Source organism: Arvicola amphibius, chromosome 18 (genome assembly GCF_903992535.2).
Source record: "Arvicola amphibius chromosome 18, mArvAmp1.2, whole genome shotgun sequence".
In the NCBI taxonomy this organism is placed as follows: domain Eukaryota; kingdom Metazoa; phylum Chordata; class Mammalia; order Rodentia; family Cricetidae; genus Arvicola; species Arvicola amphibius.
This window is the reverse complement of record NC_052064.1, coordinates 32293717-32317905: the sequence shown is the minus strand read 5'-3', so window position 1 is coordinate 32317905 and position 24189 is coordinate 32293717. Positions and strand designations below refer to the sequence as shown.

At 47.5% G+C, this 24189-nt stretch overlaps 2 protein-coding genes across 7 annotated transcripts in view; both read left to right on the top strand.

Moving 5' to 3' along the window:
* The window catches only part of Als2 (alsin Rho guanine nucleotide exchange factor ALS2), a 59980-nt gene extending 48567 nt beyond the window's left edge, over nucleotides 1-11413 (top strand). For all 6 annotated transcript variants that reach the window (XM_038315191.1, XM_038315194.1, XM_038315196.1 and 3 more), the window contains exons 27-34: nucleotides 733-890; nucleotides 3182-3304; nucleotides 3703-3879; nucleotides 5141-5186; nucleotides 5368-5429; nucleotides 5942-6091; nucleotides 6883-6979; nucleotides 10204-11413. In XM_038315191.1, the coding sequence (XP_038171119.1) occupies nucleotides 733-890; nucleotides 3182-3304; nucleotides 3703-3879; nucleotides 5141-5186; nucleotides 5368-5429; nucleotides 5942-6091; nucleotides 6883-6979; nucleotides 10204-10242 (852 nt within the window). In that variant the 3' untranslated portion in view covers nucleotides 10243-11413. The remainder of the gene's footprint in view (nucleotides 1-732; nucleotides 891-3181; nucleotides 3305-3702; nucleotides 3880-5140; nucleotides 5187-5367; nucleotides 5430-5941; nucleotides 6092-6882; nucleotides 6980-10203) is intronic.
* Nucleotides 11414-16663: 5250 nt separating this feature from the next.
* The window catches only part of Mpp4 (membrane palmitoylated protein 4), a 35269-nt gene continuing 27743 nt past the window's right edge, over nucleotides 16664-24189 (top strand). The window contains exons 1-3 of the mRNA XM_038315530.1: nucleotides 16664-16745; nucleotides 18326-18447; nucleotides 22569-22646. Of these exons, the coding sequence (XP_038171458.1) occupies nucleotides 16670-16745; nucleotides 18326-18447; nucleotides 22569-22646 (276 nt within the window). The 5' untranslated portion in view covers nucleotides 16664-16669. The remainder of the gene's footprint in view (nucleotides 16746-18325; nucleotides 18448-22568; nucleotides 22647-24189) is intronic.

Sequence of the window (24189 nt, the reverse complement as noted above, 5' to 3'; positions counted from 1 at the left end):
ACAAATGCCAACATTAATTTTTCCATAGTAGAAAATTGTTTAGCCATAAAAAAGGACAAAATGAAATTCCTGATGTGGAATACTATTGCAAGAAGGGTTTTAACATTTTAAACTAACAAGAGTCAGCCAGCCACAGTGACACATTTCTCTAATTTTAGCCCTTGAGAAGCTAAGGCAGGAGGATAAGTTTGAGGCCAACCTGAGCTACACACCAAGACCTTGTGTCCAAAACAGGTGTTGAGTAGGTGCTGGAGGGATGGCTCAACATTCAGGGGCAGAGAACCCAAGTCTGTCCCCAACGCCCACATCTGGCAGCTCACAACTGCCTGTAACTCTGGCTCCAGGGCTTCTGCAGCTTTGGCCTCCGTGAGCTACTGTACTCAGACACACACACACACACAGTTTTAAAAAAATTTTTTTTAATGCGTAAAAAGAAAAGCAAAAGTAAAACAGGTCACAAAGTGTATGTGGAATGTTACCCTGCAGGAAAGCCACAGTGTGAGGCCTGTCCCACAGTCGCGGTGGGTATTCAAACCCCAAACCATAGCTCCCTAGGGTTCTCCCTACAGTTCAGATAGGCCCAATAGTTAGAAAGTTCCTTTTCCCTGACCCCAAATCGACTCCTGGTGTTGCAGAAATGGTTTATCATTTGTGATGGGTTTATTGTGGGCTGGTTTCTGCTGCCGTTGCCCTTGCTGCCTATTGACCAGCGCCCTTGCTCCTGCTGCCCAGGCCTGTGACACCCCGCTGCACCCACTGGGCAGGCTTGTGGAGACCTTGGTGGCGGTGTACAGAATGACATACGTGGGCGTGGGGGCCAACCGCCGGTTACTGCAGGAAGCTGTGAAGGAGATTAAGTCCTATCTCAAGCGGATCTTCCAGCTTGTGAGGTAAGAGAGCCCTGCACTGGTGTTTGAAAACTCTGGCCTGTTCTGCTAACCCAGCATTATGCAATGCCTGTTTCCCCTTTATCATAGGAAGTGTTCACTGAGAAGATGGTTTTTATGCCGCAAATTCTTCAGCAGATTAAATAATGGAAGTAAATTTCTAACGTGTTCGTGCATTCCTGATGTGTTCATGCTCATATTTTAAAAAGATGAACCTAGCCCTTGATATTCCTGCCCATTAGTGTTCTCACTCATTGATGTCACTGAAGGTGAAAACAAATATACGTTTGGTTTTCCAAGTCTGATTTGGTGTAAAATATAGCAGTGTTATTCATATTGAACTTGAAGGCTAAAGCCTATCTCCACAACCTAAGCACAGGACAGGCAGCTGACTGTAAACTGGGACCCTCACAGCAGCTCCGTCTGTCCTGAGTGCTCCGGTCTCTAACCAAGACTGAAAAGTGGAATGGCCCTGGTTTCGTTCGGCTTCCGAGCCCGGGTGAGGAAGAGTAGGTAACTCGTGCGGTGTGCCAGCAAGATTAGCGCTCGAAGGACACTAAGGAAGGGTGATGAGCTGGGCTAGAGGAGGGGCTGATTCTGGATGCCTGAGCAGGAACCAAGAGAAGCGATTAGATGAACCAGTAACTGTCATCCAGGGGACAGATTCAGACAGCAGCAACTTGGAGCTTGGAAGCTGGGTTTTAAACCAACAAATGAGTTCTCTATTTGAGTCACCTAGGAATTTGCCCCAGAAACTTCCTTGTGTTGCCAAGCACATTTGGAACATGTGGGTGTGGAGGGAGCTGGGTGTCTAGACAGGATCACTGCATGGGAGTGTTACAGTGCCACCTTTAGCTAGGTGTGTGCCATGGGAAGGAGCTTCTTTACTTTGTGTCTCTGTAATCCCAACTATAAAATTAGAGCAGAGGTGGGTGGCAAAGCATAACTCCACAAAAACAGGCAAATTACAAGCTGCCTTTGATAGGTCAAGATTTAAGCCTCTGAAATAAACCGGGCAATAAACTTACTTAAGGTAGACCCCACCAACGTACCAGGAGTCAAAGATGGCAGCCTATACCAGTGGTTCTCAACCTTCCTGATGCTGCGACCTTTTAATACAGTTCCTTATGTTGTGGGGACCCCAACCATAAAATTGTTTTGTTGATAGTTCGTAACTGTAGTTTTGCTACTGATATGAATCATAATGTAAATGTCCGACCTGGGACCAGTTCAGGGCCGCGACCTATAGGCTGAGAACCACTGAGTTAGAGAAAAAAAAAAGATCAAGGCACAGAGGAAAAACAGAACTAGGAAACCCCTACTAACTTAGTACAAGTGCATTTTAGAAAAGACTTCTGAGATTCACGTTGAGGTTTCTGGAGTTGTCTTGTGTTCTGAAACTGATGTTTAGAGTCAATGCGAGTTTCCAGTTAGAGCTGATGCAGATTGACCTCAGATGAGACTTGCCAGTAAGAAACGTGTGTCCTGGGTAGATGAGAATCCCTCTGGCTGAACCCTCCCGGGGGGCTGCTGGGAAGGGACACCAGCCTGCTCACACATGGCTCTGGCAGGTCTTGCTCTTCTCCCCATTCCCTTGCCGTAAGAAAACCATCAGATTCCATTCCTAAACCCACCCACTGCGTCTGTTCCCCGTTTGGGCCACTTCCTCCTCTTGAGGCTGACTACTAAGGTCCATCAGTCAGAAGCCCCCTTTGGTTCACCTAATCAACATGCCCAATTAAAATTAAACACCTCATCCTAACATGGGTTTATAAACTGCCGTTTGCCTGTGTGCCACGTCAGCCCCCTCTCCAGAGGCAGTCCTCTGTCCCTTCTTTCCCCTTCACGCTGTGTCCGTCATCTCTGTACCCTCACGTCTGTCCCCTCTCTCCCTCACCCTCTGTCTCCTTCACCTCTGCGCCCTAACCCATTCTAACACAGACCTCCCCTTTCTCTCTTACAATTTACACCTGTGAGGTCATCTGCTGCTGTTTTCCTGCCCGAATCAGAAAGCAGCCACTTTAACTTTCCTTCCCTGCTTTAGGAAGGATCTTTCTGTGAAAACGGGTGTTTGGGTGTGTCTGGAAGGGGACCCGCTGTGTAGGAGTTCCCTTTACAGCCACCCCATCCCAGTCTGTAAGGAGCATCATTTGAGAGTCTCGGGGCTAGAAGAGTTGGTTAATGGTGGATTTTGATGTCATAGGCCCTTAGATAGCTCAGCTACTGAAATTGATATTTACTTTCTGGCCGTTCTGGACATTGAATTTTCTGGTCTGTTTTCAATTATTGCTTAGGTTCTTATTTCCTGAGCTTCCTGAAGAGGGCAGCACAATTCCTCTGTCTGCTCCTCAGCCTACTGGAAGGAGGTCCTTCTGCACTGGGAGGTCAGATTCCGGATCTGAGTCCCCAGAGCCAGGGTGAGTGGGCTCAGTGGGGTGGTGAAGGGTTAGGGTGAGGGCTGCGTGACTCCCAGCTCCACATTTCTTCAGTGGCCCCTCTAAGGTTCCTGGCCACTGTCCAGGAAGGAGCAGCCACACAGAGCCAGGCATGAAGGCTGCTGAGTTAGGTGACCCTACAAAAGCAGCCTCAAGATGGAAGCAAAAGAGATCTTCAGTTTGATTTCCAGACATCCGATAGAATTGACACGTGGTCCGAGGCAGTCAGCTCCACGTGTGTAGAATTGACACGTGGTCTGAGACAGTCAGCTCCATGTGTGTAGAGCAGCACTCAGCAGGTCCTGGGAGCCGTGTCATCTAGGAAGGGAAGTGCAGTCTCCGCCTGCGTTAACGCCCCTGCCTTCCCTCTCTGTTTGCAGGTATGTGGTAACCAGTTCCGGCTTGCTGCTCCCTGTGCTGCTGCCTCGCCTCTACCCCCCTCTCTTCATGCTGTACGCCCTGGACAACGACCGAGAGGAGGACGTTTACTGGGAGTGTGTGCTCCGACTAAACAAGCAGCCGGACCTCCCTCTCCTGGGCTTCCTTGGGGTGCAGAGGTCGGTACCGAGCTGAAAACCCTTGGGCACTGCCGAGAAGTTCTTGGCGCGTGTGTGTGTGTGTGTGTGTGTGTGTGTGTGTGTGTGTGTGTGTGTGTGAGAGAGAGAGAGAGAGAGAGAGAGAGAGAGCACTCAAGATGGTTATGAAGCTGCTTATCCATCTTGAACGTGTTCATTATCATATAAAAAAGTGCACACACTTTTATTGAGCAGTTTTAATTGAGTGATTTGGTAATAAAAATGCGATGAGAGCAGGTGAAGGAAATACCCGGGGCTGCAGTGTGAGGGCGCAGGGATGCAGATGCCAAGCTCTTGGGATATCGTAGGTGCCGTTGTCAACATAAAAACCACAGCTCTTCCCGGGCTGCAGTGTGAGGGCACAGGGATGCAGATGCCAAGCTCTTGGGATATCGTAGGTGCCGTTGTCAACATAAAAACCAGAGCTCTCCCCGGGCTGCAGTGTGAGGGCGCAGGGCTATAGATGCCAAGCTCTTGGGATATCGTAGGTGCCATTGTCAACGTAAAAACCACAGCTCTCGTCTTACAGGACATAAGAGACAGTGACCGTGGCCTGGGAACACAGATTTAATTAGGTTACCCCAAACCCAGTCTTCCAACATGGAAGCAGTTTTACAGAGTAACAAAGACAGTCATAAGTCAAGGCAAGTTTAAATGCATTGGTGGGTGCCCCAGGGAGCAGGGACGTTGAGATGAGGGTGCTATGCTGTAGACCCAAGATGCTGTCTGGTGACAGTCTTAGCTCTTGGGTTGGAGAGAGAGTATTCTGCTAAGTTAATACTACCTAAGAGATTTTTTTTACTTATTATCACGTTGTTCTGAGTTAATACTTTCTAAGAGGTTTTTATTTATTATCATAAGGTGTTTTCTTTTTCAGATACAGAGTAGGGCCACAAATGGCTATTCCGGAAGGCTGAGACTAGTCCAGGATAAAGTGATCGGTCTCTGAACCCCCAGAGTTCAGTGTTTCTGTAGTACCAAAATCCAGTCAGTCCCTCAGGCTCTGCAGCCGCAAACTATCCACAGCTAGGCACAGCTTCTTTTCAGGAACTTTCATTCACACTATTAAATCATTTCCAGACTCTTTACTAAACCTAGGAAAAACATAAATAAAAACATGAAACTCAGAACCAATTTGTAGAGAAGTTATTTTTAATGGGAACAGGGAAACCAAGATAATGATCCCCCTTTTAAAAATGGGGGTATACCTACCAAAATGACTTATTTTTTGCTTTCATTGTAGGAAATTTTGGCCAGCAACCTTGTCAATCCTTGGAGAGAGCAAAAAGGTAAAGCCGATTTTAGTTTCTCACCAAACATGCTTGTCTTTGCTGTGAGGTGTTCCATTTTACATGCATATAGTCATGTTAATGTCGGCTTTCCCCAGCAAACTGGCCCCCCCCCCCCAGGATCCCTCGTTTTCTCGGTGCAGAAGATGCCTCTCTTCTGACAGTCATTCTCCTCACGCAGGTTTTGCCCACCACAAAGGATGCTTGTTTTGCCTCTGCCGTGGAATGCCTCCAGCAGATCAGGTAATGCCCGGCATTGCTGAAGAGCCACACCGTCAGAGCGAGGAAAAGGAACATGTCCCCACCCCTTTCTCGCCAATATTTTTTCCAGACAAGACCTGGCTGTGTCATTTTCCTCTCCACTCCTGAGGTTGTGAGAATTCTCGTGAAGATCACAAGCTCTCTTTGTAAACATCCGGGCTGTTTTGCTCTAAAGTGTCCTTGTGTTTTCAAGGAGTCGAGAGATATATCTGTGTACCCCTCTCATCAGCCAAATGGAACTTAACCAACTTTTAATTCAGAAAAGAGATTCCTTTGATCCCGTGGGCCAGAGGAAACATTCTGTCCGGGTTCCCCGACAGCCGGAGGCCTCATGCCCAGACACTAGGATTACAGAGGCCTCCCCACCACACTGTGGTTGCCTCTTGTGTCTGATCCGAGGCATGCGAGACCCAAGAGGAACTATTTTTTAAAAATGACTAGAGATGGCTTTCCTGGGAAAATCTTAGGATGCTCTACACTTCTCTCCACAACAGCACAACATTCACTCCGTCAGACAAGCTCAAGGTCATTCAGCAGACCTTCGAGGAGATCTCCCAGAGTGTCCTGGCCTCCCTGCAGGAGGACTTCCTGTGGTCCATGGACGACTTGTTCCCCGTCTTCTTGTATGTGGTGCTACGGGCCAGGTATGCAGGCTTTTCTGACGTCGTTGCATTGTGGTCTGGCTCCGTTTGTTGTTTTCCAGGTCTGCCCTTTGCTTCTCTTGAACTGGTGATAGCAGGTGCCACACTAGAGGAGAATGCCACTTCTCTTAACCCAGGCCACACCGGCAGTGTTTGTCAGCCTGGGGGTCGCAACCCCCGTGGGCGTCAAACGACCCTTTCCTAAGAGTTACCTTCTGACTCATAACAGTAGCAAAAGTACAGTTATGAAGTAACAATGAAATAAGTTTATGGTTGGGGTCACCAGGACAGGAGCTGTGCTGAAGGCTGAGAACCTCTGCCCTCTGGTCCTGTCTCTGTGTGAGGTTGTTCTTTCTCTGCCCTATGGTCCTGTCTCTGTGTGAGGTTGTTCTTTCTCTGTCCTGTGGTCCTGTGTCTGTGTGAGGTTGTTCTTTCTCTGCCCTATGGTCCTGTCTCTGTGTGAGGTTGTTCTTTCCCTGCCCTATGGTCCTGTCTCTGTTTCAGGTTGTTCTTTCTCTGCCCTATGGTCCTGTCTCTGTGTGAGGTTGTTCTTTCCCTGCTCTCTGGTCCTGTCTCTGTGTGAGGTTGTTCTTTCTCTGCCCTATGGTCCTGTCTCTGTGTGACGTTGTTCTTTCTCTGCCCTATGGTCCTGTCTCTGTGTTAGGTTCTTCTTTCCCTGCCCTATGGTCCTGTCTTTGTGTTAGGCTGTTATTCTCTGCCATTATTAGTTGATTCCAAAGAATCAGAATGAACTTGAAGCAGAATGAGCTTCCCACCTCTTTCTCTCTGGCCAGGATTAGGAATTTAGGCTCTGAAGTCCACCTCATTGAGGACCTGATGGACCCCTATCTCCAGCACGGCGAGCAAGGCATAATGTTCACCACCCTGAAGGTGAGTGGAGGCAGGTTTTAATTTCAGTCTGCCATTCCGTAGCTGCTTTTCCTTTCTTTCTTTGGGGGGAGTGGTGTTTTGAGAACAGGGTCTTCCTCTACAGCTCAGCCCAGCCTGGAGCTCTTAGTGGCCTTTGTGCCAGTGCTTCCTAAAGGCTACAATGCAAGGCTGAGCACTTTGCCTGACACACTGTCTTCTTTATGGAAGAATTCAGGGTAGACTTTATTTTTTTCTTTTATTGAAAATAGATTTTTTTTCCTGATTATGGCACTTGCAGTATAACATTCTGATTATGGCCTCCCCTCCCTATAATCCTCCCCGCTCCCACCTACCCTTGCATCCATACCCCCACCCTTTCTGTCTCTTGTTAGAAATCAGACAGGCCTCTAGGGAATAATAATAAAATGCAATATAATAAATAAAAAACAAGCAAATTGAAATAGGACAAAACAACCAGACAAGAAAAAGCACAAGAAACACATATAGACACAGAGACACACTTGTTCACACACAGGAATCCCCTAAAAACATAAAACTGGAAGCCACAATACAGATGGAAATGATCTGTAGGTTTAAAAAAAAAATGCCCTGCTAACATCATGAGGCAAAGAAACTCCAGTGGTTCTCTTGGGTTCATTCTGTATTGACTTCCACTGCTGGTCATGGCTTTCCCAGTGATTCTCCCTTGGAGAAAACTAATGTTTCACTGACAAGTGACTCTCAATTGGAGGTGGCCTCTGGGTTAGGGTGGAGGCTGAGTCCATGTCTCCTTTAGTGCTAGAACCCCACGTGGGGTAGACCCGTGCAGGCCCCGTGTCTGCCACAGCCTCTGAGTTCATACGTGCATCGTCCTGTTGTGTCTAGAAGACCTTCATTTCTTGGTGTCTTCATCCCCGGCCTCTTAAAGTCTTTCTGCTCCTCTTCTACAGAGTCCTCGAGCCCTGAGAGGAGGGATTTGATGGGGACTTTCCCTTTAGAGCTGAGTGTTCAAGGTCTCTCACCCTCTGAATAATGTCTGTCTGGGTCTCTGTATTTGTTCCCATCTGCTGCAGGAGGAAGCTTCTCTGGTGATGGCTGAGCAAGGCCCAGGTTCACGAGTACAGCAGATGTCATTAGGAGTCATTTTGTTGTTTGTTTAGTGGAACAGCAGGATTTGGTTTTTCCTTAGGTCCCTGGCCTATTTAGTATCAGCGTCTTGGCCACCCAAGCAGCATTGGATGTGGGCTTTCTTAGTTAGGGTTCCATGCTGCGAAGAGACACCGTGGCCACACAACTCTGGGAAAGAAAAGCCTTGAACTGAGGTGGCAGCTTACAGTTTGTCCTGGCAGGCAGATGTGGTGCTGGAGAAGGCGACCGTTGTGGTCCTGGCTCTTACTGGGTGTGGCCCGAATATGTGTGAACCTTCAGAGCCCGCCTCCACAGTGACACACGTCTTCCAACAACCACACCTCCTGGTAGTGCCACTCCCTTTGGGGGCCGTTTTCTTTCAGACCCCCACACGGGCCTTAACTCTAATCAGATATTGGTTAGTTGCTCCCACGATCTTCGTGCCGGCCCTGTGGGACCACTGAAGATGCTTCTCCAAAATGCGTTCTTGAAGGCAGGTCACTCTTACAGAGTGTTGGGCTTGTGGGGGCTCATGTTTATCTTCATCCTCTGGCCGTGTGCAAAGCACCTTCTAGTACCCCGAACACTAGTCCCTAGGGGTGAAGGTTCCAGGCGGGCACCAGCTTGACTTCCCCTGTTCAGCAAGAGGTAGGGCTTTACCGCTGGCTTGTGAAGAACCGCTGAAAGCCTTGGCAGTAACCTGAGTTGTTTGGGGGTTCCTGTGGGGCCCCTTGGCCAAGAGCTCAGTTAGATAACCCATTCCCAGTAACGGAAGCTTCATTTGGAGCCGTGTCTCCCGTTATTTGGTGATTTCGTTTAAATTGCCTTTATATGTACATTTTCATTTAGGAAGCTTCTATTGTCTTAGGTTCCCATATGCCCCTCGCATGGCCCTTAGTTTGCCTGTCTTTCCCCACTTCCCAATCCCCTCCCTGTTGATCCTCCCATCCCTTCCTAGAGAGAGCCGTCTGTCCCCCAGTCCCTTACTTGTACCTGATCTCTGTAGTTGTATGGATTGTAGCTTGCTTATCAATGACTTTACAGCCACCATCTACGTATAAGCAAACACATACCATATTTCTCTTTCTGGGTCTGAGTTGCCTTTCTGAGTAGACTACCTTCAGAATATGTGTTGTTGGTACTAAAAGCAAAATAATGCATTAAATTAGGAGAAATCAGACCTACACTGCCAGGTAATAAAATCTTATAAAATTATAATATTTAATATGAAATATTATGTTATGGTCACATGAATAGAAAGTCCCTAATGGAAAGGACAGTGTTCATATTAACAATATAGTAATAAAATTTTCACATTAGAAATAGAAGGAGCTAGCTAAAACTGCTAAAGATATTTAATAAATGTAAAAATAAGCATTGCTGTCATGCAGCAGTCTTGGGGGTAGACCGAGGCAGCAGGTATGGGTGCTGTGGGGTTTGTCGAGAAGGAGGAGCGAAGGACAGGCAGAACCCCAAAAGTGTGCAAAAGCTTAGAACCAAGTGCCAGGTTTGTGGCCTGCCTTAACTTTTCAACACACTACTTATTAGTGCTCCGTGGGGGGCATGCAGCGATCCAAAGGGAAATAGGGAAATGCACACGAGGACAGACGCTCAGAGTCACCGGAGTCCAGACTGAAGCTTGTGCCTGGAATACCAGCGGCACCGTGGTTAGCTTTACCCAGGGCCGGTGCGTTTGTAGTGAGGTCACTTCCCCACGTGGGTGACCGTGGGGTAGACGGTGGCTAGGCTGCTCTCCTGTGAACAGTTACTAGACGAGATCACTACCTTCGTGATCAACAGCAGCAAGGTGTTGGTGTGTTTGCGATTGATCCTAAGAAATCAACTTCAAGAGTGGAAAGCGGGTGTCACCCTGAGCACAGGCAGAGGGACCGCTGAACGTGCTTCTCCGAAGTGCGTTCTTTGGAGCCCTGATTTGTCCTGTGTCGGGGATCTGTGATCACACACTCCTTGTGTACCTCCAGACTTGTGAACAGGGCACAGCTGAAACAGGATATGTGTACACTTTTGTTGTTGTTAATTACAATCTGTGTTAATAATGGATTGTTCTTTCACTGGCCTTAAAAAGAAAATTTGAATTTATTTTGAATTTTTTTCAGGCTTGTTACTACCAGATTCAGCGTGAGAAGCTTAACTAGGTCACCTGCCAGCTTGAGAGCTGGATTATCTGTGGAGGCTGCCGCGCCACCTGGAGTCGCCCGGTGGTGGCAGAGACCGTGTTGAAACTGGAATGGACTGTGTGTTATTTCTGAGCCTTACTAATAATTAGAGCCCTGAGCTCAGGGCAGAAAACATACTGTATAGTTCAGATGGAGAGCGGAAAAGGAAATAGGAATCCGCTTAGCTGGTCTTGGCCTGTGCTGAGATCCACACACCTCCTTAGAAGAGGAAACCGGTTACCCCTTTCCTATAGGGAAAGGCTCACTGGGGTCCATGACGTTGCAGGGAAATTTCCCAAGAAAGCTGCTTACGTGAAAGAAGTTGCTGGCTGTTCCTAAGTTATTGGTTTGTCCGGATCCATCCGCGGTTACCCCACGTCCCCCGGCAAGGAGCGGGCTGTACTTGAGACTGAAGCAGCCATACCTTGCCTTCCAGGATCCCTTCCAGCCACATGGGCAGCATGCTGCTTCACCGGGGGAAGAGGAAGAATTCCTAAACTGCAGCTTTAGGCTTTGATAAGCCCCCCCCCCCCAGGTATTGGTGCTGGGAGAGGTCCCATGAGGGGCTCCACATCCTGATCCTAACATGGAATGCATCCTCATAGGAACCCCCGTCTGCTGTCTAGAAAAGACGTAGGGATACACTGGAATCCAAACTCTAATGCCGAGCTGCTACAGAGCCCACTGGTCCCAGGAGGCTGGTGCAGGCTCTGTGTGGAGAAGGAAGACTGGCTTTGTGGAAGGAAGGAAGAAGGGAATTGCAAGGGTCCCCAGCCCAGCGTGTGGCCTTCCCAGTACCTCACCCTGAACTCAGAAGGGAAGAAAGGAAAAACACACTTTGGCTGCCCCCACCTCAACAGTATTGTGACCCCACCACGTTTCTACTGTCTGCTCTTCTACAAACCCTGGCTGTAGCAGGACCGCGTGTGGTTTGGGTAACACAGGTGCTCTAGTCTCATCTGCTGTGCTCCCTGGTGAGCCGTGTCCTGCTCAATGTGAGATGACTCAGCAGGCACTAATTACCTTCCAAAAGGATCATGATTTCCGAGCTACTTTATAATCAAGACAAGTGTTTGTTAAAATACTGTTTGGGGATGTTGGCTGTAATGTAACAGCAGTTTTCATAATAAAAGACATTCATCTCTGTGAAGTTGTTCCGTGACTATTCGAAATGGTGCGGGGGCAGGCTCTGTAGCTCACTTTTAACTGCAGCCAATTTGCTCACAGAGAAGAACTCTCTGACCCTATGACCCAAGGAGGAGAGTCTTAAGGGGAATCTGTTTCCTTGAATAAAAGACATTTGGTAGTTATCTTTGTCTTTAGGATACCTTTCTGTCTTTAGGGAGGGGTAGAGAGGATCGGAGGCTGTCCCCACCTTTCCACCTGCTGCCTTCTGCCAGAATGAGCCCGCACCCTGTGGGAAGGGACCAGTGCTCACTCCCTTCTGGGGATTTCCCTTTTTGTTTTTGACACTGTGGATCAACACACAAAGGCCACACTTGGCTAGTAAAGACAAGGTAGTTAAACATCTAGCTCCTTGAGGAAGAGGATGGGATCACTGTGGAAATGAGTGAAAACTCAGAGAATGGAACCAGAGAAACCCTCAGATGGCAGCGTGCCCTCCGATACCACATTGCAGCTCCGTCCAGTTCAGTCCTAGTGAAGCACTCAGGCTTCTAGGATGACTCCTAACCGCTAGGGTTCCTTCTAACTGCAAGGAGCCCTAGCACCCATGTAACTCATGAAAAGATCCCAATGGATGCTCACAGAGGCCGTCACAAGTGTCAATCCCAGGCCTCCCCATTTTTTAGCAGTGAATAGCTGAGGTTTGCTCTGTATCCAAGCTGGAACCGCTTGCCCCTGCTCTTTCTTGCCAGATGACCCTTCAGAGCAGATTTCTGCATTAAGACTTGAAAAAAAAGTATCTGGAACACAACCTAAATGCCCCTCGACCGAAGAACAACAGATAAGGAAAATGTAGTACATTTACACAGTGGAGTACTACACAGCAGAAAAAAATAATGACATCTTGAATTTTGCAGGCAAATGGATGGAGCTAGAAAACATCATTTTGAATGAGGTAACCCAGACACAGAAAGACAATTATCACATGTACTCACTCATAGGTGGTTTTTAAGCATAAAGCAAAGAAAACCAGCCTATAATCCCAGAGAATTTAGACAACAATGAGGACACTAAGAGAGACTTACATAGATCTAATCTACATGGGAAGTAGAGAAAGACAGGATCTCCTCAATAAATTGGGAGCATGGGGACCTTGGGGGAGGGCTGGAGAGGGGAGGAGAGAGACAGGGAGGGGAGCAGAGAAAAATATAGAGATCAGTTACAAAAAAGAAAAAGTTTAAAGGAAAAAAACTCAGATGAGTGTAGTGGCACACTTTTGTAATCCAGCCTTTGGGGAAAAAAGGCGGGGACAGGAGAACGAGGAATCCAAAGTTAGCCTTGGTTACACACACATACACACACACACACAGTAACCAAGGCCACCTGGGCTACAGAAGACCCATTCCCCCCTCCCCTCCAAAAAAAAAGGTTATCGCTATCCTGAAACTGTGAGCAGAAATACCAGCGGCTCGGAGCGGAGTGTGGTAGCAGGGTGAGAGAAAACCCTGGTGAGGTGGAGGATAAAGCAAGGGGGGGGAGGATTGGCGGGGGAGGCTTACGGCCCGTGAGTCACTGGTTAGGCTGCAAGGTCAGGATTAAATCCAAGGACGTGCAGGGTCTTTATCCAGAGCCTCCAGGTGACTCCAGCTGGCAGCTGCAGGGGGTTTCTGCTTGCTTTTCTCTTGGCCGGTGATACTGCGTGTTTCCGTCCTCACAGGTAAGAGACTGTCTAGACAGCTTGCAATCCTACATTTCCCGAAGGCACCACCAGCAGCTTAGTTTAGCAGAATCTTGGGTAGTCTGTTTTCAAGTGGTTGATTCTCAGACGCCTCAGGTTACACAGTGAGTTATCACAGACTTCAAGAGAAACACTGTTTTTGTCTCCTTCTTCTCTGGGGTCCTTTGATGCAAGAGGAAGCCAGCAGGCCCTTGCTCATGTTTATATGTGTGCTTTGTCCAGGATCTCCATATTGGAAAGTAGTTTGGAAAGTACTCATAATGTGTAGGTTGTCAGAACTTTGAATAGCAATTAGTGTGTCTTTTAAAGCAGACAGAAATGCTGACTTAAAATATTTTAATTACATTTATTGTATGTGTGTGTGTGTGTGTGTGTGTGTGTGTGTGTGCTCACATAGGTGTTTGTGGGGGCCCTAGTGCTGCAGAGTGTTTGGAAGTCAGAGAACAACTTTCGGGAGACAGTTCTCTCCTGCTTTGTGGGTTCAGGGTCATCAGGCTTGGCAGGTGCCTTCCCCTGCTGAGCCACCTTGAAGCCCCGAAGCTGACTTTTAAGGTAATTCTCAAGTTCCAGGTGTTCCTAAGGATCACTTGCTTGATAAAATAGCTCTTAATGGCTTTTTCATAGTCCCTGTCTCTTTACCCTATAAATTACACCTGTCTAGAATCCTTCATTCTGGGGATACTTAAACCAAGGCACTTATACACATAAGGTTAGTTTTTAAATCCACATAATATCCTACTAATAATAAAAAGAACAAGTTAAAGAAAGCAAAACTGGGTACATAGCTTGGTAGTGTGCTTGCCTAGGGTAGCACTACATAAACCAGATGTGGTCACACACCTGTAATCTCAGTCCTTGAGATACGGCAGCAGGAGGAATTAAAAAAATCATCTGATTTTCCTTAGGTCCCTAGCAAGTTTGAGGTCAGCATGGGCCACCTGGGACCCTGCTTCAAAACAAAAGAAACCAACGAACCAACAACAACAAAAACAAAAACAAGCTGAAATATCGGATCATAAGATGTGTATTTCAATGTGTGGATGTGGAACATCACCTTTAACACCCAGTGGAAAACTCACAAAACCCTGGAAGGATGTAGCAGCTGGGAATGCAGGTGCAGATGCCATCCAAGAATGGCGTGTTGTAGTGATTGTCTGGTCACACGCATTAGTACCACTGATGAAATGATTTTCTGATTTGGTGGACTATTTGGTAAGACGTAATGTGGAAATGAACTAAATTAATTCCCCAATCGTGGTGGTAGCATTTGCCCAAATTTAATGCGTTTCAAAATTGCAAACTATTTTGTGTTTATGAAGAAAGCTGAGTTCTAAGCTCAGATCATGCTAGGGTTGGTTTGGGTTTGTTTCTCCAGTGACATGTGATTTCAGTGAGATGCTTGCCAGTTCTGCAGACACCGTGATTGTCTTAGTTAGGGTTTCTGTTGCTGTGAGGAGACACCATGGCTGTTTTAAAGGCTTTATAACAGGTGCACACGTTAGAGCTCCTCCTAGGGTCCTCCATGGTTGCTGAGGGGCACATGTTTCTTTTGCTGTTTAGTGCAGGGCCTGCCAGGCTCCAGAAGATTCTGTGGGCTGAGAAATCTGTAGGGAGGCAAGCCTACCTTGACCTGAGCAGCTAGGCTGTCGATTCCAGCAGTTCTGTCCACTGTCTGGTGATCCTCGGTTTAGATGAAAGTCAGTTTTGCCCAGCGGTCAGCCCAACTGACTGCGAGGCTCTCCAATCACTCTAATACGTTGGACACATGGAGAGTCCAGTTTGCAAACCTGTGTAAGAATCAAGGCTCTTTGCTTTTACATACAGGACTTGGTCTTCCAGTTGGTTTGGGGGGCACTCGTGATCTGGGCATAACAGCGGCATGCAGGCACAATACTGGAGACGTAGCGGAGGATCCTACATCCTGCAGGCAACAGGAAGTGGTCTCAGTTACTGGGCGGTATCTTGAGTATATATATGTGACCTCAAAGCCCACCTTCGCAGTGACACACTTCCTCCAGAAAGGCCACACCTCCTAATAGTGCGGCTCTCTTTGGGGGGCCATTTCCTGTCAAACCTCTACAGGGTTAGTAGAACTTCCTCTAAACCTTTCCTGAAGTTGTTTTCTTAACTCTTTCGTCACCCTGCTGGCTGAAATGCAGAAGTGATCGCTGGAAACCATGCCGCCATATTGGAGCAGATAGACAAGAGCCATATGCACCCCGGGGTGGGATAGTGAGCTGGTAGGACCCCCTTACCTCAGTACTTTATGGACTGAGGCTAGTCTACCAAGTCTGAATTGTCTCTGTTTCTAAATTGTCAAATAAGTAACGCAGGAACTTCTATCCTTCTAGGCCACTGTTATTTTGGATTTCTATTTTGTGAAAGTAAATATATCTAAAGCAATGCTGTTAAAAAAAAAATACGTTGACTTGAGCCACTCAGGCTAAAGAATGGCTAAGAGTACTGACTGCTCTTCCAGGGGTCCTGAGTTCAATTCCCAGCAACCATATGGTGGTGGCTCATAACCATCTGTAATGAGATCTGATGCCCTGTTCTGGTTGTCAGGCATACATGAAGGCAGAACACTGTATACATAAGAAATAAATCTTTTTTTTAAAAAAAAACATATAAATTAGCGGTTCAAATTGGTTGTTAAAGATGAGTATTGAAACTGATGGGACTAAGATATAACGAGTTTTGCCACATGTTCGAACCTGCACAAAATCTACGGAGGACTCTTGTCTAGGTCTTAGACAAGTTATAGCGTGAACCAGGAAGGCTGTTGCCCGAGGTGGGGAGTCAAGCCACTGTTACGTTGTCTCTAGGTTAGAAGACTGTGCCAGGACAGTTATCTGTGTTGCAGGATTCAGTTCTGTCTTCTAACAGGAATTCTGCAACTGCTTAGCGAGATCAGTGAAGAACTGATCCAGAGGGAGCCTCAGTGTGCACTCAAAACAGGGAGTCCCTCTGAGCTCTCAACAGTGGGTCGTTCACCTAGGATGAGTTACCCAACAGGCGGGAAGCAAGTAGACAGGATATGACTTGTCAGTCATATTGGGAAAGACAACGGGACTGTGGGACTGCTCAGTGCATAAAGGCCCTCGCCACCAAGGTTGACAAGCTGAGATTGGTCCCCACGACCCACGTGATGGAGGAAGAGAACTGACCCCTACACCTTGTCCTCTGACCTCTAAACCTGAGCTGAGCCATGCACGTATGAGTGTGTGTGCATGCGCGTGTTTAAACATAATTTAAAAGAATCCTAGGAAAGATGGATGAGGGGAGTGTTTATGGAATACTGGTTTTTCTTTTCACACACTTAGCAGCAGCTGATTTGGAGAGGAAGTGTCACAGGGCAAGGTCTGTTTTATCTGATGTGGACCCCAGTATGTGTGGCCTACCTAGTGTGTGGCTTACAATAATATCTGTTGTTGAAAATACACTCCAGTGTGCTGAGCACTGTGTGGCTGCTGTGGCCCAAGTGGCGATATGCCTTTTGTCAGTCCGTTTCCTGTTTCTGACTTCCAAGCGCCAGCAGGGAGGATGAGACAGTCAGACCAAGGAGCGGAGCTGGCCGGCAAGGACGGGACAGTTTCCACGGTACCCAGTCCTGAGAATGGTATGTGCTCCCAGAATTCCTTTTCTAGACGAGAGAAGACTTATAGTAATATCCGAGTATGCAATCAAGTACACTGGGATGCTCGCTGTGACCCTCCCCGGGGGGCTTATTCTGCGCCTTTGCCCGCCAGCAATACTGTTGATAATCACGAGAGCGGCTGTCAGAAGACAGACAGTTGCCATGGGAGAGTCAGCACCCTGCCAGGCCACCCTGTTTTATATAAACTCAGAACTGGGTCAGTTGTTCACACGCAGAGCAACACTTCAAAGATTTTTGTTTTTATGATGAAAAAAATTGAAGATTTACTATGTATGTAGTTCCTTTACTCTGCAGAATGTTGAAATTTATGTTAGGAAGCCTAGATGGGGCTGGCGAGGTTGCTTTGAGTCAGGCTGCTTGTCATCAGAGCTGGCGGCCTGAGTTGGAGAGAATCAACTCCCCCAAATTGTTCCCTGACCTCCACAGATGCACACACACACACTCACACACACACACACACACACACACACTGATCTCCACAGATGCACACACACACACACACACACGCATGCACACATCCTGACCTCCACAGATGCACACACACATGCATACACACACACGCGCGCATACACACGTACACCCTGACCTCCACAGATGCACACACACACACACACTGATCTCCACAGATGTACACACACACATGCATGCACGTGCACACACACACACACACACCCTGACCTCCACAGCTGCCCCCCCCACATGCATGCATGCACACAACCCCTGATCTCCACAAATGCACACACGAACACACACATGCATGCATACACACATACCCTGACCTCCACAAATGCGCACACACACACACACACACACACACACACGATAAACAAATAAATAAATAAATAACTGTGAAAATGTTGTAGTGGGCAGGCCAGCCAGATGGCTCAGTAGGTAGATAAACTTGCTGCTAAGACTGAGGGTATGAATTCAATCCTTGGGACCCACATGGCCTAACGAGAGACCTGATTTCTACAAGTTATACTCCGGCTTCCACACAAAGGCTATGGCATTCATGCCCCTGCCCCACACAAACAAATAAATAATAAATAAATAACTCGATGTAATTTTAAAACTTTAAAGTCTAATGGAAGAGGTACTCAGTAACACTTTCAATAAGTATTTTCAGAAAGGGTGCAAATTGACAACTGTGTTTGATTACGGAGAGAAGGTCCCCAAAACAACTGGATCTGGGTTTAGGGGTAAATTCCTGTCTGGTCAGGGGTTAGAGGGGAACGTGATCGCATTATTCTCATGGGATCGTGTGTCTATACGTTGCCACATCTGATGTTAGTTTCAGCCCTATGAGAAAGCTAGCTTATTGGCAGTTTGCCAAAAGGAATTTTTCCACACAGTCACATGGTCTTCTGAAATTTACAGCCTAGATGATGGGATAGGGCTTGGAGCCACCCTCAGGCCTTCAATCCAGCGTTATTCCCACCCATAGAGTGTCTGGCAAGCCCAGCGTTGTGAGCAGCTTCAGCGGTCACACTGTCTTCCTTGCCGCCTCTACCCACCTGCTGGCCTCTGTCCTCCTCCCCTAGGCCTCTCTGGGATCCTGAGGCTCCTCCTGCAGGAGCTGAGTCTTTTCTACAGCCGAGATGTGAATGGCGTATATCTCTTGTATGACCTCCTCCACTCCCCGTGGCTGCAGGCTCTGCTAAAGGTGAGTGCGGAGCCTTTGCTGGCTCTGGTTGGCAAAAGCCGATGCCTTGGTCGGTTCAGGTTGCTGGAAAAGCATGCCAAAAGTGTTGGTTTATGTATTTGCTTTTTTAAAGTAAAACTGCATCGTCTTTGTCTTGCATACTTTTAATTTCAGAGCAAAAACAAAACTAAAAACAAACAGCAGCAACAGCAACAAAAATCTCCATAAAACCTCAATACACAACACTCGATCTTGCTGTCAGGGGAGGGGAGGATTTTCCTGTCTTGAGAAACAAGGACAGGAAAGAAGAAATGGGCAGAGAGCCGGATGGATGAAGGCCAGTCATGGCTGCTGGAGGAGCCATAGGAAAAACAAGGCAAAGCTAGCAGTCTTCCCAGGGGGGGTACTCTAATCTGCTTCCAAGAGAGACTCCCCATAACACACTCCTTTAATCCCAGTAGCCACACTAGTTGCCATAGAAACAGGGCGGTGCATGCATTTAATCCCTGTGGTGCACGCCTTTAATCCCAGAACTAAAGGGAAGAGAGCTCTCAGACACAGTCTCATTCTGAGATTCCTGGAGGCAGGATCGCCATTTCGGACTGAGGTAGAGGGAAGCGCCAGTGGCTGGCTGCTTTCCTTTTCTGACCTTCAGGTTGAACCCCATTCTTCTCTCTCTGAGTTTTATTAATCGTGCTTCGACTCTCAGCATCCTCACCTAGGAGGCCAGCATCTGGGAGCCAACTGTGGTCATGGTTGGAGTTGTTCTGAGGATCCGCAAGTAGGAAGCCAAGAAGGCAAAATGTAGCTTTTAACAGCAATGCCACAGGCTCCTTGATGGCCTTGTTGTGACAGTCCCGGTCAGCTGCTGCAGGATCTCCACAACCAGGTGGTCCGGGTTGTTTTCCAGGTCCTTTTTTTTTTTTTTTTTTTTTTTTACCATGAGAGCTGTCTCACAGTGCCTGAGCCTTCTTGAACTGTTCTGTGTTTGCTGGCCAGATACAGGTGCTCTTCATAACCAAGCAGAGTGAAGACACGTGCCTATCCGAGACTGTCGCCTTCTCCAAGAAGTGTCAAAGATCTCCTTCGTGATCTTACAGAGATTCTCAAAACTTGATTTACTCTCTTCAATGTCCTCCTGGTAGCTCTAGACCATCTTGGTCCACAGAGACCTGGCTCTTCCCATCCCCTCCTTCACCACCTTCTTGAGTCTCTTCTCTATTCTGCTTGGTGTCATGTGAGGTGAAGGATCACTTTGGGGGGTACAGCCAGCTCCGTAAAGTGCCTGCCTGACTTGCACAAAGCCCTGGGTTAGATCTCAGCACTGTGTAAAACAGGTGCATTAGTTGCTGTTCTGTTGCTACAAAGAGACACCGTACCCAAGGCAACTCTTTTTTTTTTTTTTTTTGGTTTTTCCAGACAGGGTTTCTCTGCAGCTTTTTTAGAGCCTGGCCTGGAACTAGCTCTTGTAGACCAGGCTGGCCTCGAACTCACAGAGATCCGCCTGCCTCTGCCTCCCGAGTGCTGGGATTAAAGGCGTGCGCCACCACCGCCCGGCCCCAAGGCAACTCTTATAAAAGAAAACGTTTGACTTGGGGTTGCTTACATTTTTAGAGGGTTAATCCATGATCGTCATGACAGGAAGCATATGGGCACATCATTGGAACAGGAGCTGAGAACTTTATATCCTGATCCATGGGCAGCTGACAGAGAGGGAGACACTGAGCCTGGCATGGGCTTTTGAAACTCCAAAGCTCATCCCAGTAACACACCTCCTCCAGCTAGACTACACCTCCTAATCCTTCCCAGACAATCCCAGTCCCTAGTGACTAAACATTCAAATATATGAGCCTGTGAGAGCCATTCTCTTTCAAACCACCACACCAGGCAGGATAGTATACACCTGTAATTCCAGCACTCAGGAAACTGAGGCAGGATAATCAGAAGTTGGTCATTCATGGCTACAAAGTCAGTTTGAAGCCAGCCCGAAATCAATGAGACTCTGTCTCCAGAAAGAAAAAAAAAGTATGTGTGTAGGGAGAGAAGACACATAGAGAAAGAGAGAGATAGACAAACAGAGAGACAGAGACATACATAGACACACCCTATTAGCTTTGGAAGCATTTAAGAATGAAAAACTATGTCTGCTCCTTTCTTTATTGTCCCCAACTTACTTTTTTAGAGGTCCTTATGATGACAAACCAGTGACCACAATGGTCACCAGCAACTCCATATCATCTCCCCACAATCCTTGGTCCTTAAGGCCAACTCTGGACAAACAAAAATGCTTTTATGAAAAGCCACTTCTGGCTAGGTGTAGTGTTGAATGCCTTTAGCCCCAGAACATGGGAGGCAGAAGCAGAGGTCTGTGTGAGGCAGCCTTACCTACATAGCAAGTTTCAGGCAGTAAGGAATACATAGTAGAGCCCTGTCTCAAGAAACAAAACTTCCTCTTTTGCAAAAATCTTTTGCAAAAATATCCATGGATGTGGTTGACACTCTTAATATTTCCTTACCCTGATAAAATCTTTTACAATTTGATTAAAATTTGTGCACCATATAGAGTAGATGTTCTGACCAAGTTTTCTTAGGAAGCATCCTTTTGAAGTTATTTTGGGCATATGGGTGTTTCTTCCAAATAGGCATGAAATATGGCCAGCCTTAGGATGTGCACTAATGTGATCATCTTTAAAATTGAAGCGGTCACAGCTTCTGAATGACCATAGATAAACATCACTTGTTTTAAATCACTGGATCCCAGATCTCACAAGCTGAAGCCTTAGCTGGAACTCACTGTATAGACCATGCCTAGGTAGCACTTAACCCCTAATATCTCTCCAACACACACACATACACATATACAAGCACAAACACACATACACATGCACACATATACACACAAGCACCTGCACTCACATTCCCCTCCAGGGCCTGGAGTTTGGGTTTCATTATAAATGTTCCCCCCCCCCCCCCCCCCACGGCTCACCATCTTTGGTGAGCATGGATTCTTTGTGTCCAGTGCTCCCAATCCCACTCCCACGTACATTTGAGTACCAGCAGCCCTACAGTTCAGCAGGAAGCTCACTCATCACAGATGTAGATGGGAAGGCTGAGCTGCCTCTTGGACCTCTTTCCTCCATCTGTGAGAGAAATCTGACCCCAGAATAAGATGACGGGAATCACTGAGAAGCTGGGTGAGCTTTGCTTACCCAGCCTGACTCCTCACCCAGTACAGAAAAAGAATCCCCAAGGGATTCAGGGGAGGTGAAGCTGGAATTTGCACAAATGAATTCACGCCGGAGACTTGCCTGAGGAAGGAGACCTGAACAGCTTCAAACATCCACACTGAGCACGAATGAGCACGAGCACATTCAGAATGTTTGGCTCCTTATCTGGAACCCTTGACAGGTTGTGAGTCACACAATTCGTGTCCAGCACTGTTGCAAGGAGGGGGACCTGCTTGTTCATCCTGGCCGCCCAGATCCAAAATAGCCACACAGAAACTGTATTAATTAAATCATTGCTTGGCCCATTAGCTCTAACTTCTTCTTGGCTGACTTTTACATCTTAATTTAACCCATCTCCATTAATCTGTGCATCACCACGAGTTTGTGGCTTACCAGCAAAATTCCAGCATGTCTATCACTGGCAGCAAATCCATGGCATCTCTCTGACTCCACCCTTCTTTCTCCCGGCATTCAGTTCATTCCTCCCCACCTACCTAAGTTCTGCCCTATCAACAGGCCAAGGCAGTTTCTTTATTTATTAATGGTACTCACAGCACACAGAGGGGACTCCCACATCACCACACAGAGGTCCTAAGGGGTCTCAACCCCATAGACTCTCCTGGAGAAGCTCCCTGTTGGTGTCAGTGCCAGACATCTTCTCTTGCCTCCCTCACCTTAACAAGGGAAACATTGCATACTTTTTATCAATGAAAGGGCTCTGGGGATATCAGTCTCCTGGAGGCAGCCAGGAATGAGGCCCCTGAAGCCTTGGGACCTCCACTCAGCCGCTGGAGTCACTCAGTGTCACGTGTTCAGCCACCTCGGCCATTCCTTTCTTTGAGACTTTTACTCTGAAATGTCCCTGGTCACGTGTCAGGATCAGGGTCACTCTCACGCTTTTGCCCCTTTCCGCAGGTCTACGACTGCCTTCAGAAGTTCAAAGAACGGAAACTGCTTCCTGTGACAACTCATGCACAGATCTTATCATGTGAGGTGAGGTGGCTCTACCCGGAAACCCGTAGAGCCTTTGCTGCTGCTGCCCTCCGGCCTGGAGCGTTTGTTTAAATGAATGGAGGTTTCTGTTGGGAGGGCTTGATCAAGGAGCATACATTTTAATAAATGTTCTGAACTGAGCTTAGTATAAGGGAGAAATTGTCTTCCAAAATTACACACATAGGGCTGGAGAGATGGCTCAGAGGTTAAGAGCATTGCCTGCTCTTCTTTGCAAAGGTCCTGAGTTCAATTCCCAGCAACCACATGGTGGCTCACAACTATCTATAACGGGGTCTGGTGCCCTCTTCTGGCCTGCAGGCATACACACAGACAGAATATTGTATACATAATAAATAAATAAATGTTTAAAAAAAAACCAAAAAAACCCAAAATCACACACATAAATGCACACGCGCGCACACACAGACTCACACGCTTGCATACAAACTCACACACTTGCATACATGCACACACACATATATGCACATTGGGGGTATGCATATTTTTAGCACGTGACCATCTCTGCCTTGGCCCCTTCCTTTACACTCTTTGTGCACAAGAGAACACTGCAGTGATGATTCTCTAGTTCCTATCTCTCACTCAGACCTTGCTTGGAGTCCCGTCTTTGCTTTCCAATTCCTTCCTCCCCATTTTGCTCAATGTTGGATGGACACCTCAAGCTTAGCCTGTCTGCAGCATGACCCCTTCAACTCCTCCTCCCATAGCTGTTCCTGTCCCAGTCAATGACAGACAGCTCTGTCACTCAGTGCCATTGTCAGGCCCGCATCTTTGAGGTCACCTGAGAGTCTCTTCTCTCTCTGGTATCTCACCCAACCTTGTGACAAACCTTGTCAGCTCCACTTCCAAATAATCTGGTCTCTCGCTGGTCCTGGACCACCTAACACAATCCAGTAGAAGCCGTTGATACGCCTTACACAAATAACTGGGTGTCACTTCCAACTCTTCCAGCTCCCCCATTGCTCCTCCGTGTCTTCTTCCAACAGAGAAGCCAAAGAAGTTTCTCTGCCCCAGTCCTCTAGGACCTCCCATCTCTGAAAAATACCAAGATTCCGACACTCTTGTACATGCCTGGGCCTCTCCGGTGGTGCTGCACACTTCTTTCTTCCTCCACTGCTCTCTCTGCTCCAACCGTGTTGGCCTGATGGTTGATGAGCTCCCGTTGTGCCCCTCCGCCCCTGCCCTTCCCTAAGCTGCTGTGTCCTTGCTCCCGAATCCTCCTGATCTTCCTAATCTACTCCTCCAAGGCCGCCTTCCAGAAGTTTTTCCCGGCCACTCATCTAAAACTGGACCCCTTCCTGGCACTCTCCCTGGCCATCTTCCCTGGTTTATTTTTCCTCTTAACTCTTTACGTCAGACATTTAAAAATGTTCATTTCTGTTTTATTGATTGCCTAGCCAGGAGGCTGACAATTTTTATATGTTACATGAAAATGTGTTCAAAACCATAAAAGAAGTCAAAGAGAGGAGAGGAGAGAGACAGAGACAGAGACAGAGAGAAGAGAAGAGACTGTACCCTCTGTTCC